The 14,431-nt window shown below is 44.8% G+C and overlaps 1 protein-coding gene across 2 annotated transcripts in view; it reads left to right on the top strand.

Annotated features, from left to right (window-relative positions):
- CCDC85C (coiled-coil domain containing 85C) overlaps window positions 1–14,431 on the top strand; it is a 106,878-nt gene that overhangs the window by 56,411 nt on the left and 36,036 nt on the right. For both annotated transcript variants that reach the window (XM_061464007.1, XM_061464006.1), the window contains exon 2: window positions 10,034–10,110. In XM_061464007.1, coding sequence (XP_061319991.1) covers window positions 10,034–10,110 — 77 coding nt within the window. The remainder of the gene's footprint in view (window positions 1–10,033; window positions 10,111–14,431) is intronic.

Here is a 14,431-nt window from a genome sequence, read left to right as displayed (position 1 = left end):
TAGGGGGGTCTCTGGACTATTACAGTAGTTTAGGACAACCTGATCTCCATTCCCCACATACTCAGTTTTCAAATTAGCACCTCTGTACTTTCCCTTGTGCTGCCCTAAGACTCGTAGACACGAACACGGCTGTGTCTGTGGCCTTCTCTAGCCCTTTCCTCTGTCACAGTGGCTAGGAGCCCTGGCCGCAGTCAGACTGTCAGTGTTGCTGATGCCATTTCCTAACCCACATGGTTTCCTGGCATTCTGCAGCTTGTCTGTATTTACTGAGCTCCTCTTTTTTAGGCTCTTTCAGCTAGAGACCATATGTTGTTACTGTAGTCATACTGAGCCTCATGCATGTTGGCCGTCTGTGATTTAGGACTATGAATTTCTTTGGAAAAGCTGGAAATGATAATGCTTCAAGATAAGAATTCTCCTTTTTTTTTTGTGGAGGTACTAACTCTTGAAATCACTGGCTGTATTTAAAGCATCCAGCTGTTTCCAATATAACCTTTTTACTGCAACATGCCATTAGTATTGGAGGGCTCTACCCCAGCACTTGTTCTTCTCCACATGGTGTTGCTAGCCCTGCTTTCTCCTTTGCCAGCCACCATGCAGTTAGGTAGGAATTTCTGCAGGTGATGGAAAACCAAAATGTGTGGATGGTTTCAGATTTATTGAATCGGACATGCCAATCAAAGGCTGTTTAGTGATTCCATTTTTGCCTTCAAATAATTGTGGTGCTTGCTTTCTCGAGTGTAAGTGAAATAGCCTGAGATTTTCTCATGTGATATGTGGACAGGGTAGGCATGGAAACTGAAAGGCTCTCGGGGTCATGTAACCCATCCCTTTGCCTCAGGGCAGACTCAGCTATACCTAAACTACTCCTGACAGATGTTTGTCTAACCTGCTCATGAAAGCTACCTTCAGTGGCAATTCTACCACCTCCCAAGGCAATTTCTTCTAGCCCTTAAACACCCTTGTTGTTAGGGAGCTTGCTCTTCCTGTGTGGACATGGAAAACAATTTATTCACTTCATCTTTTTTTTTGACAATCATTTGCATATTTGAACCGATTACTACATCTATGTTTGGTCTTCTCAAGGCTAAACAATCTGGGTTCCTTTAAGCTCTCCTGCTGGATTATGCTTTCCACACTCTGATCCTCCTTATTTCTCTCCTGAATTCCTTCCAACTAGTCCGCATGAGTCTTGAAGCATGATGCCTAAAACTAGACACAGATCCCTGTTCAGGATCTTTAATAGCACCAATGAAGGAGGATTATGTCCCTTGTTTACATCCATGGCTCTTGTTCCTGCATCATGATATACTGCTTTTGCCCCTGCATGACGCTGATTTGTGAACAGTTTACAAACTGCAGTAGCCCCAAGATCCTTTTCCACAGAACTGCTGTGTATGAGGAATTGAAGAATGCTGCCTCAAAAGTTTAGGTTGACTTTGGCAGAGGCTTTGAGCATAGCATGCTGGCAATGGGATGGGTTTAGGTAGCCTTTGGTTGCTGTTGTAGAGAATGGGACAGTGACTGCTACAGCGGTAGCCCAAGTCAGGCGGGAAGAGTTGGGTTTGTCAGGTGGGAAGAAGGAATTAAGTAACTAGATGGGAAGTGGAAATGAGTGCAGCCTGTCCCCTTGGTTTCAGGGCTTTTCCCCCTGGGCCCATACCCTCTTGGTGAGTTCTAGAGGCTGCAGCATTCATCAAAGTGCTGCCAAAAGGAGGGTATGGAGCTAAGCAGGCTACTCTTCCTGAAGCCTCCAAACCATCCCAAATGTTTTGAGTTCTTTGTGGGCAGTGGAAAGCCACTAATCGGCTTTGGGGCTTTTTTTGACTGGGGCACGTGACCAAGCCATCAAGATTAAAGCAGCACGAGGAAGGAAAAGAGGCTTAAACAGCTGAGGGTGCCTGGCAGGTCATTTTAACCTTTTCATAATCATTAAAGCTGCAGAATCCCATTAGCAGCAACTTGCAGCTCCAGTCTCCAGATGAGTGCTGGTGACAACTTTCTGTGCATCTCTGCCTTCCCCTGTGGGAGAGTCCATCACAACTGTCTGGTAGCACTCAAACTTTGAGCAGAGAGTCTGGCTGTTTCTTCCTGTGCATCGAGGAGTCCATCTCACCAATGAGGAGCAATCCATGGGTCTATGAAAAGTGGAGAATTTATCTCTCTGTCTCTAAAATTAGACTCTCATTGAAGGTCCTGCTTAGGCCATACAGTGGTAGATCAGCCCTTGCCCATCTGTGGCAATAGCAGAGAGGTACAGGATAAGGAAGATTATGGTGATCTCCTAATTCACTGCTTTGGCACTGGTCAATGGACTATGGCTTTACTCTGCCTGAATTGGAGACAGCCAAAGATCCTACAGTGCAGCTATGACAGGGGAAGCAAAACTTTTTGGATGGAGCTACATTGACTAAGGCAGTCAAAAAGCCTCCAGTTTGTTGATGATACGCATCCTCTCTTACAAGTTTTTATGAGTGCAGTATCATGTTAAGTAGCCAGTCTGATCTGCCCCTGTCCTTTCTCCAGCTTCTGCATCTTTTGTTGTCTCCCTTCATATCAGCTAGGAAAAGCTGATAGCAACATGCTGGTACTACAGCGTCAGGAAGGGAGAATTGCTCTGACCCACCTGTGATTTGAACGTTGTTGTAGAATTGTCTTTTCTGTATTCAGGCAATCCTTCACTGAGTACATCTACATGGTTGCACAGTACACCCAGGTGAAGGTGCCATCTCTGCAAGGAGGCTTACAAAGAGAGCTGTGGAAAGCCCTGGAGAGCCACAGCAGCACTGTCTGTCCTTGTCCACTCCCAGCAGCAGAAGAGCTGCTACTGGTTGTCCATCCCAGGAGAGGGGAAGTGTGGTATCATACTACAGGATTGGAAAGTGTTTTACCACCTTCCCATTAACAGGTTTTATGGGTTGAGTGGGTTAGACATCCTGAAATGCAAGCGATTCCAGTGGTTCCTGCTGTGCTATTCCGTGATAGAAGGACAGCTCCCATGAAGATTGTAATGTAAAGTTCATCCAAGCAAGAAGGAGAAACTGTTGGCCACTTTCTGATGGGACAAGACAGCTCTTTTCCAGCTGCACTGCAGTACATGGATATATACATGCGCATGCTCCTGCTTCCCTATCAGCCAACTCCTAATGAAATCCCAGTATCAGGATATCTTGAGCTCCTGTTGACAGTTGTCACGAGCAGATTTTTTGCTGTGCGTAGAGATGATGTCATGGCTCAAAGTCACAATAGGGAGCTATAAAATCTGAAATCAGAAGAGACTTTATCAAACAGTTACAGGCTGACTTGAGGCCGCTAAGCTCCCAGACAGGCCTAATCAACTGGAACTGAGTTGGGAATGTGTGGTCTTGAAAAACTTGAGAGCTCGTAGTTACAGGCTTGCTATGAAATGTTAATTAAATAGCTGCAGTGGCATATGTTGCATCCTGCCAGAGCAGCACTTAGCAGCAGCACAGCGCATTGCCAGTGCGTAACCACTGCCTTGTGAGAGTTAGAAAAATGTGTATTGCTAGAGACCAGATTTCTTTGCTATTTGTGATTGGACTGGTAACACACTTCTCTCTTGTTTTGACTAACGTTTGTGTACCTGTTCTATACCTGAGTTATCACCTGCACCTTAAAAATGAGGTCTTACAAAGACGGATGTTGTCATGGGTGGCTTTGGGTGCTCCATATGGGGCTTTTAGTTTTTTAACATAGTCTAATGCAATGTCTATTCAGTAAAAGTGTGCTGCATCATCTCAGCTATGAAAATAATGATATTTGGCCTTAGTTCTGTTTCTGTAAGTGCCCTCCTGACACCTCTTTAACGCTGCCCAGCAGAGTGCAGAGGAAACTGTTCCCTGCACAATCCACAGTGAATGAGGAGGTGGGACAAGAGGTAGAGCAGGTTGGTACGGTTTGCTTGCAGAATATCTTGCAAAGCTACAAAAGGAGCTTCTGTCTGTCATAGACCTTGTTGTTGCTTTATTTTCTTACCTCATCCCAAGGGAGACCCCAAATTGTGCACAACCTCCTACTGGAGAGGCATGAGGATTAGGGTTAGTAGAGTATGGTATTCTGGACCTGATAGAAGAGAAGGTAGTTGTAAGTCAGTGAGGTGGTGGGCAAGGGTGGTGGCTTTGTCCATCTCTCAGTAATTTGCTTTAATGACAATCTATGAAGATATGTGAGTTTCATCTGCTTCCTAGATGCTCTGAAAGAGTGCTGTTGCCTTAATAAATCAACTTCCTTACAAGAGCGCTGGCCTATTTTTCATCCTGCTTGTCTGTGTCAAGAAGCAAAACCAGCAGAGCAATACAAATCTGAAATATGGTGCTGAAGAGCAGAGGTATGATAAGAAAACTGCTGACTAACAGTAAAATGTTTTATTGAGCACAAGTGAAGGCCTTTTTATGAGATGATCTTTGATGGAAAGGAAGGAAGTGAAAATGTCAGCATCCCATCACATGAAGGAGAAGGTAGCAGCTGGCCACAAGTTGCTAACCTGGTAGAGCATCACTCCTTCCTGCATCTTTCCTCCTTGGGTTTGGATTATGGAGAATCCTGTTAGGATTCTCCTCTGCGGTGCATGTGAGGACAGTGCTGGAGTGGGGCACCGTGGTCCTGACCTGCCAGCCAGCACCCTATCACATTGCATAGCAGACATTGAAAAGACAAACCAAACCTCAGTGGGATGGTGTGGAAGGGGACTAAGGCACCTCTGTTTGCTCAAGTCTGCTCATGCCAACTTGTTTCATATTGCCCAGGCTGGGTGTAGGGACCATCCTGCTGTGAGCCCACCCCATCAGAGGGATCTTGGCAGCTTCCTCATCTCACCAACACCTACAATAACCTTTTCTTGCATCTTTTCTGTGAACAGCCCTAACTAAAGGGATTGCATTTTTTTCATACATTCATTTAAGTGCTAAAGCCTCATTATGAAAAGGTCTTAAATGAAAGTGTCTCAATCCCAACCATGTAGCTAGCACACAGACCTCTGCTCTGTGTGCTTATGGTTTGGAGAAATGACATACAAGGAAACAAAAATATATATAATTCATAGTATAATTCATAGTATTTACCTCTGACACATTCTTTTGATATCTCAGATGAGAATCGGAACAGTTCCAGTATCTCGAAGTGCCTTTGAAAATGGCACTGTTCTGTGTTCCACAGACTAAAAGTTTGTTTTCACTGTTGAAACAGTTTCTAATTTATGTTTTAAAAAAGCTTCAGGAGTCAGGCAGTTCCCTGCTCTCTCAGAGGCTGTTGAGTTAAAACAAGGTAGAGTGATTTGTCTTTCCTCAATTTAGCTGTAATGAGTATTAAGTGGTTTATCTATGTGGAAGAAAGTTACTGAGCTAGATTACATCCAGGTTGAATTATACCCCATTCCAGATGGAGTATGTATTTAAGACAGTAAATCTCGAGGAGGGCGGACAATAACAGTAATGTTCATTTTTAGGCTGGAATGTGACTCTTCTACCTCTCTTGGAGAAAATGTGCAGTGCTACATTCAGTTAGATTTTCAAAGGCTTTGTGAAGAAATGGGACTTCAGGTTTTACAGCTCTGAACAATTTAGCTTGAAGCATCTGCACTGTACAAGTGATCGATGGCTCATGGTGATTATGGTTCTCATACGTTTTGCTGTTGCAGGTAGCAGCCTGCAGGGCATGATGCCGTCTCTCTCCCCAGCCTTCTCTTCTGTACCAAGTACGATGGTTGGCTGTGACAGGGAGGGTGCTGGGTGTGAGGTGAGATGTTCTGATGGGAAATTTCTTCCTTCTGGTACCATCTGGTCCACTAAGGCACCCATTACTCATGCAGCTGTGCTTGTGGCCCTGAGGAGTACCTGGAGGAGGATGTGGTGTTGTTGGCATCCCAGGTGGCACCGACTGCCAGACCATCCTCCCAAAAAGCTTATCCTTGACCACCTTGCTTAGCCTTGACCATGTGTCCTTGGCCTTGTCTGCTTCCCTGATACTGTACCTCCTGTTCACTTGCTAGAGCTAGCTGGCATGGTTGACCAGCCAGGCTAGGGACAAGGTGTCAGGTCAGTGGCAAGGCTCCAGCAGGCATGGGTGGACTCAAAGTCGGTGTCATGAGGTGGTGGCTGGGTGGGCGTGCTGTGGATATGCCCCAGCATCCAGGTCTGGGAGCTACTCCTGCCAGTGAGGAGAGTGCACTGGGGCTGGTGAAGGTGGAGCATTCCTCACAGCGTGTGGCAGGCTTTGACAAGGCAATGTGGACCATTTGTTTAATTTTAATGAAGGGGATAAGGGGGGGTCCAAGACATCAGTGATTCAGCTCTGCTGCCTCTCCTGGGTGGGTCAGCAGGGCAGTCCTTGCCCTATGGCTCTGGGGGAGGCAGGAGAGGAGGGAAGCTCTGATAAGAGGAAGGTCAGAGGCAGAAAAATGTTTGGAATGTGTTTCTTGATCTAATATGGGAGAGACGCAGCGTAGGGCTTCACTGCTCAGCCCGGCAGTGTTACTGCCTGCTGTCATGAGAGTTATGGGGTTTTTAAACCTGAGATCAAGATGCAGATGGCTCACCTGACACCTACTTCAACACAGGCAGGTCCAGAAAATGGAGGCAATTAGTCTCTGAGGGCACAGCAAGGATGGTGATGGCTCTGAGCGCTGTTTCTCAGCCTTTGCCTGAGACAGAGCATCTTCTGCTGACAAAAAACCTCATTTGCTTTCTTTCGTTTCCTCCATATATTTTATGTTGCTGTGGGGTATTGTCTCACTGAGGTGAGATATTGGACATGATTTGGGGTTGAACAGTAGTGTTTGAAGAGTTCTAGTAAATCTCTGAGCAGGCTTTCAGGACTGGTGGTAACTGTTGTGTCCTGGGGATGCAGGGGTTGCCTTCCCAAGGAGTACTCCTTTTTTTTTTTTTTTTTCAAGGGATATGAAACCAAAGTGAGGAAATTATTCTCTCTCAATTTCCTTTTCTTTGGCAGATGTGCTCTATTCTTTTCATCAACCAACCAGTCGGTCCTTGTAGCATTTGGGGCCTGACCACAACAGCTTCTGTGTCACCATTCATCTACTTAACATACATTTCCTTTAGGTGTTAGCAGTGCTAGAACCCACCACAAGCACATTGAAGAGGTTGCTCATGAAGTTCAGGTTGCCAGCCTCTACCTTGGGTAACTTCCTGCTGTGCTTGAATGCAGAGCTGCTGGAGAGGACCTGCTGCAGTTTGTCTGTTCTCCATTGGCACAGAACTGTGAGAAAAGAGCTGGTTTGCATCAGAAATAAGACCCATAAGCTTTTTGGGTTTTGGTTGCTGTGGATGTGGTGTGGTATCTCACAATATAAACACTTGGCAGTGGGAAAAGAATACAAAGGTGAGGGGGATCACTGCATGTAGTAGGCTCCCTGCCACCTGAGAAATGGGTTTGGGCTACTAACGGGCAGCAGGATTAATCAGGGCTATGGTTCTTGTGGAGTCCATGTCTGTTACTGGCATCACATTGAGATCTTTAGCATTATCTAGCATTTTTACACTTGTTCATGCAAGTGTTGCTGCCTGTGCAATTTATGCTCACAGGGGCTGTGCTTAATCCAGAGGCATATCTCTGATTCCCAGGCAGGCATGGATGGAGCATTTCTTTGACACCACTTTGAATGCTTCCTTGAAGCTGCTTTGAATGCACCAGTACTTTGAGATAAAAATCAGGATCTATTCTATCAGGATCACTGCATTCATTGTGTAGAAGCACTTGACTTTGCTGCTGCCCTGGCAGAATGCAGGTACAGGGCAGGCAGGGAAGGACACCTTATCTGACCAGATCTACTGATGGAGGCTGTTGTATGCAGCACATGAGTGGAGTCTCTGATTGTCTTCAGATAGACCTAGAGACTGTTCGTGGAACTGTTTAGCCAGTGTTACTGGACTCAATTTAGGGGTAAGTTAACGAAGTGTGGTGGCCTGGGGTACAGAGGTGGTCAGACCAAGGGGTCTGTGGTCCTCCTGGCTTTGCATTTAAGATACTCTGAAGCCCCTCTTGTCCTGCTGGAGGACAGGTTCATTACTAATTCAGCAAGTTGTTCAAGCTGATGCTGAATCTTGCTGACTTAAGCACCAGTCTTCAGCAGCATTATACTCACCACCTTTTGATATGCATGACTAAATTCATGATGCTGTTGGCACGGGGCTTTGGCAGGGAAGGTGCTATGGATTGATCCTATAACCTATATAAGCTACTTGGTTTGCCCTCTTCTCCTCTGACCTGGAGACCCCTCCCATATTGGGGTTGTGGTTGGACGGTTTGTGGTCCCTGCAGCTGAAGGTGATACTGCTGTGAACCTTACCACCACTTGAACTGTTCACTGGACTTACATAGCTTCCTACAGTGTCATCTTAACCTTTTCCATGAGGACAGTTTGGATTTCCTCAGTTTGGACAAAGAACAATCCAAACAAAAAAGGGAGCATGTTTCCTCTGAGAGTGTTTGTGCTTTAGATGGGCACTTGACTTGATCCATCCTGCTGTTCCTTTATGTGCGGTTTGGCACTTGTTTATGGCAGCATTTTTTCAAGCTTATTCCAATTATTCTCTTGAATGGTCAAAGCACTCTCAGTGATTAACTGTAGCCTGCATGCTAGCTCTTCTGCTAAACTGCCCCCAGAGTGGCCAAGAAACAGTATCCAGGCTTGTGCTGGAGTGCATTCGGCAGCTACTGGCAAAGGCAAAGACAAGCTGTTTAGCACAGAGCCAGCCTAAACTTCATATGTGTGCATGGGCGCATGTTTGCGTGTTGGGAGATGCAGGCAGTGGTGCCTGCTAACCACGGTGGGGCTGATCCTGAAAGGTGCTGGCAGTCGGCAACATGCACCAGCCAGCATCAGCACTGTTTGCCTTAATACCCTCTTGCTCATTGTCTCATGCTTGGTGAGAAGCTCTGTGGTTGAATAGTGGCTTTTGCAGTCATACCGTGATAAATGAAATGAGGTAAAATATAATTCCATTTTGCAGAGCTCCTTTAGCAGTGCAGAAAATGTTTGGGGTGTTTTGTACGCTTAAGCTGCAAAACCTTTTTCCTGCTGCTGTAACAACTCTCAGCCTCTGCTACCAAAGTGCAGGAGAAATTCTGCAAACATCTGCATGTCTGCAAGGAACTATTGGAAACCACTAAGCTGTGATGAAAATGGAGAAAAGGTTTTCCCAGGTTCCTTTATTTTCTTCCCTTGGAATTTGCAAGTGTGTTGCTTCAAAGTACATTTCAAACCAAGAATCAGATATTTTGGAGAGCAGTAAGCCACCCACATAGGTCTCCAGTAAGTTACCTTATACACCGGGTCACCCTATCTGGTGTTGCTGTCTTATTGCAATGGAAAACTGGCCATTACATTCTTTAAGGTTGAATATTGCTGTTTTATGTGAGGGTTTTCTGTATTTTATTCTCCTGGAATTTTTCTGTTTAGTATTATGTGCTTCCACTAGAAAAAACAGATGTCCTGGGCAGGTACTTGCTGTGTGCGTGCTGCAGCTCTGCGGCCTTGCTGTACACAGTTCCTCCCCTTTTACAGCACTGGAAATTGTGGCAGTGATCTCCTTGTAGGGCTGTGCCAGCAGCTTATTTTTGTGAGGTTTTCAGTTGTTTTTGAAAGAAAAAAGGCACGTGTGAGGAGGGGTTGTTTGTTCAAGCCTAAAAGGAAACATCTTGTTCTGTTGTTGAATATTTTGATACATTTTACGTGAACGAGAATGGCTTTTTCAAAGCCAAATTACTTGTATAAAATCATGAAAGACAGTATTTCAACTTCACTTTCCTTCTCTGCTCGCTCACCCCCAAACCAGGTGGCACTGACATGAATTCACGGAAGATGTTGCTGTTGCTGAATCTCAGCTTTTAGTGAAAATCACTTTTTGCTGAATCCCTTACTCACCTTATGCACTTGGGGTTTTATTCTTTTGGTCTTTCTCAACAGTGCTTTCCATGGAGTGGGAAAACGTGTCGCTGTCAGTACTTGCCTGTAGCACAAGAAGCTTAAATGTGTTTCTTTTCTCTTTTCCTAAAGATTCGTCTTCCAACTATATCAGGCAACTTGAAACAAAAGTGAAACTGCTGGAGGATGACAACAAGCTGCTTTCCCAGGTAGGTTTTTTATTTCCTTGTAGATATTAGTGTGGCTTAGTTTTCCATATAGTTGTGTCCGACTGCCCACTTGAACGCACAAAGGCGTGGACATCCTAACAGTGGAGGAGCATAATGGACTTTTCATATCAAGCACCCACTGATGAAATTTGGTTTCCTTTTGTTAAAAAAAGAAAAAAAGAAAAAAGAAAAAAGTAAACCCTCTGTTAGTGTCTGTGTCTGTTTCAGAGATGCCTCCCTGCAGAACACCTTGATCTACTGCTGCTCTAGGGGATGCTGCGAGGGTCTGGTGCTGCCTATGCCCTTGCTGTAGGATTTTGTCTTTGCTTGCCCATTTACATTGACTTTTATCTTGTTAAAAGAGGAGGCTGTAGTCAAAAGACAGCCTTGGGAATAGTTTTGTGCGGTGCTGGCTCCCAGCTTTTATTTGAGATCTTGCTTAAATCTGAACAGACCTCTCTAAACTGGCACTTCTTGCTTGCATCTGCCCTTCAAAGTCTACTCCACGTGCCAATGGGCTTTTGATCACTCCTGGTGCTTACCTGTCTGTATACAGCAATGTCAAGCAGCGGGAAGAAAACAGCCATTCTGTCTGGTATGTCCCCTGGATGCCCCCGCAAAACACTGCTTACCGTAGATAGGGGTGGCTTTGCTGAATTCAGCTGTCTGTTTAAACTGATGGAAAAGTTAGCCTTTTTCTCTTGTTCTTTGCATCCTTTCACTGTTGTATGTTCTACCTCCCTCACATTTTAAAGGTTTTTTCTATACTTTGCTTCTTACTTCAAGCACTGAGTTTCATGGTCATTTTGTTCTAGATTCTTCCCAATTATGAAGACTGCAATAAAAAAAAAACCCTTCAATTATTTAAAATTAAAAATACGTTTTTGCCAGTTTATGTTGTGCTGATCTTTGCATTTCACCAAGTCTGAAGACAGACTGCTCCAGGATCCATGCTTCTAAAACATCTCTGTTAAAGGATGAAGGATCTATGCTTACTGAAATGTCAGTAAAATAATTTTGTCAAACCTTGATTTTACTGAAATACACATTTTAAACTGACTGTGAGCTTTTTTTGACAATTACCCCAAGTTTCCAGTGTGCTCATTGGCATTGCTAGCTGTGAAACAAAACTGACAAGGCACCAAAGCGTTAAAGCCCCCAAAGGGTGCTCAACTCAACAGCTACCGAGTGGCTTCATGTATTAATCAATTGCTAATTCAATTTTAACTCCCTTTGTCTTTTTCCCAACCGTGAGAAAGCTGGCGGCAGTTGAAACCCCAAGACCATTTAATTGGAGCTATTGGTAAGCAGACGGGCTGTGTGTAGGTAGCTGGAATGCATATGGATTCAGGAATGGGCTTTATATGCCCTTGGCCCATCTTTGTCCTGCCACAGCTGAGCATCAGATCTGCCTTATAAGGTCAAAAAAAAGTGGCTGGTAATTAATGGATGGTAAATTAATAGTGGCTGAATAGCTGCCTGGACTTACTGCATTGAGAAGATGAAGCCCAGTCAGTCTGGGGGTGCGTGGGGCTCAACCAGTCCCACGAGCCCTTCCCCTTCTTGCTGTCCTGGGTGGGAAGGCTGTGCCTTTTCCTCCGTGTGTCTCTCCTCAGGTGTCCTCACCTTTCAGACTGTGTCACTATGGATGTTTGAATCCAGGAGGGAAATGATTTTAAAACAGCTCTGTGCTATGGTGAAAGCCAGTTGCACCCCCCCCAGCAGCAGCAGGCACCAATGCCAGCCTGCCTGTGACCTTCCGTGCAGCCCCTGTGCGATGTCTTAATGGCCCTCCAAAAAGACCAGGATCTGATCTATTTTAGATCACACTCAGGAATACTTCTTTTTATCATGTAAAGCTTTCCTTAGGGCAGCAGGAGAAGAGTTGAAGCTACCACAGTCTGGGTAAACTCCTTGGGAATACTGAGCTCCAAATCTGTCATGCTGCAAACCTAGATTCATTTTTTTTCTCTTTCAATGAGAAAGATGAGGAGAATCTGTATAGACACAAACTCACATGCATACATACATATTGTTCCCAGCACTTTCTTGGAAAAGTATAATCCACTTACTGTATTCTTACTTGCTCCATCTGATTGGAAAGTGTTTAGCTGTTACTATGCGGATCTTGGGATAAGACTCTAGTCAAATAGGATCCTGGCAAACTTTCTTCTGTTTTTAAAGCTGCCTGGTGATCCTGGCTGTTTGAACTCTGCAGTGCCAAACTGGCTTGTCAACACCAAAGTCACATTTTAACTCGGCTTGGCTTTCTCCCTGGGAGTATTGACATTGCAATAATGTTTGCAGTCTGGTGTCAAGAAGTTCTATCACCAGCATGCTGAGGAGTGATGAAACCTGACGTCCTAAGTAACAAACAGTGCCTGTGCATTAAAGGATTAACAAATCAGTAGTGGTTATGGAAGTCTTTCTGGCTTCTCTCCAAGTGCTAAACATAGAGCTGAAATGGCGCTTCATCCAGAGACACCCGAGAAGGCTGGTGCTGCGAATGATATTGGAAGTTTACAGGAGGATTTATATTACAGTGTCTAGTGACACACTGCCTCTGCTAGGTGGTGCATCCTGAGTAAGATTTCTTGTGTTATCTTCTTCGGCATCTGGGGCTGAAAGCTATGCTGAGAGGTACTGCCTTTGTACCACCTTCAGGAATGGGATTAAGTTGGTGTAGGGGTCCCCAGCCTGCACTTTTTCTCCTGCTTCCTGACATCTCATTTCTCTTCCTTCAGAGGAAGAGCTCTCCAGCCCATGCTGAGGCAGCTGCTCTGCCCTGTATGTGTTTCCTACTGTTTCCTGCTGTAGCGCAGGCATGCTGGGATTCACAGTTCTGTTTTTCTGGTGACTCATTTGAGCAGATCAATGGCGAAAACTTTTCCTTCCCTTGGGAGATCAAGAGGTACCATCTCATGAGCCACACTTTGCAGTAGGAGGAAATTCAGTGGAGAAGTGGATGTTACTTACGATATCCATGTATGGATTTATCTGGTTCTTTTGGTTTCTAGGTAAGGAGATCTGTATTTGCAGCTGGGAAGTGAGCTTGTGACATTGTTAACCCATCAGTAATCATTGCTCTTCCCACTCTCCTTTCTCTGAGCAGAAATGACCTCAGCTGTATACCTTTCTTTGACTCAGGTTTACACTGTAATGTTTTGCTAGCATTGTATTTGCTTATTAAAATTTGTTAAATTTGTTAATTTAAATTTGTTAAATTTGTTAACATTGCTGGCTTTGTTAACTAGGAAGTCATGCTCTTGGATAGCATTGCTGTGCTGGCAAAATCCCTGCCAGCAACTGTAACAATGTACAGCTTTTGTTGCCCTGGTCTATATGGGCTAGGGAGATGTAGTAGTGCATGCCACTACCGGAAAGGGCCCCTTAATGCCTGCTCACCGATGGTGGTAGGTCCCTGTGATGTAAGCACAATGGCAAAGCCCCTACAGTTGAGATGGGGACATCAGTGTCCTAGGGTAGATAGTGTCAGCCTTTCTCACAAGTGTAGCTGGTTTCTGGAAGTTTTAGTTGAGGTGTATTGAAGATGAATGTAAGCTCTGAGACATGTTGGGTGTTGGCTTTGGAGAGCTTCACAGGCATCACTTTTGTAGTCTCACATTCTCTAGGGAGGAAGTGCACTAAGTTCTGCAGTGTGCATGCAATTAATTTATGCAAGATCATGTGGGAGAAGTCCTGCTTTTCCACTGTGTCATTGTGGGAAGTGCCAGAAGAGCTGGTGTTAATGTCTCTTTTGCAGTGTCTGGTTTACATGAGAGTGCCTTCTATATTGCTAAGATACAACCCCTGAGATGGGAGACCATATTTGCTTTCCATTCCTCTGAGCTGAAAGTGTCTAAGCAGAAAATAGACCCCTTAAGCCACCTCACACTGCCCGTAAGCTAAAAATGAATTTGTAATTACACCCTTTCCCCTCAAGATTAGACAAATCTGGTTTTGTGAGCTTTGGGAGCTCCAAAAGTCAGTTCTGGTTAGCTTTAGGAACTAATGTATACATTTTAGAGATAGTAACAGTAACAAACTTCTGACCATTCTTTTACATTATTTTGCTGTTTCAGCCATTCCGTACAATGGCAGGGATTGGGCACTTTTAACTAAAACTGAAGTTTACAGGCTTTGTGGACTCATCACTGTGTTCTTCCTCCTCACAACTAAGTCCTATGCACCATGGGTTGGCTGTTGGAACTTCTTTTGGTTTATAGTCTCTATTGAGCTGTGTCTGCCTTTTTCCTTAAGAACAGGGATGCCAGAGGCATTTTCCTACTCAAAGGTTCCCAGGGCAGGTTGCACACCTTTG

This window comes from Pezoporus flaviventris, unplaced genomic scaffold (genome assembly GCF_033815535.1).
Source record: "Pezoporus flaviventris isolate CSIRO_AGI_PZ_B2104156 unplaced genomic scaffold, CSIRO_AGI_Pfla_v1 ptg000036l, whole genome shotgun sequence".
Taxonomy (NCBI): domain Eukaryota; kingdom Metazoa; phylum Chordata; class Aves; order Psittaciformes; family Psittacidae; genus Pezoporus; species Pezoporus flaviventris.
Note: the sequence above shows the minus strand (reverse complement) of the source record. Positions and strands in the feature narration are given on the sequence as shown.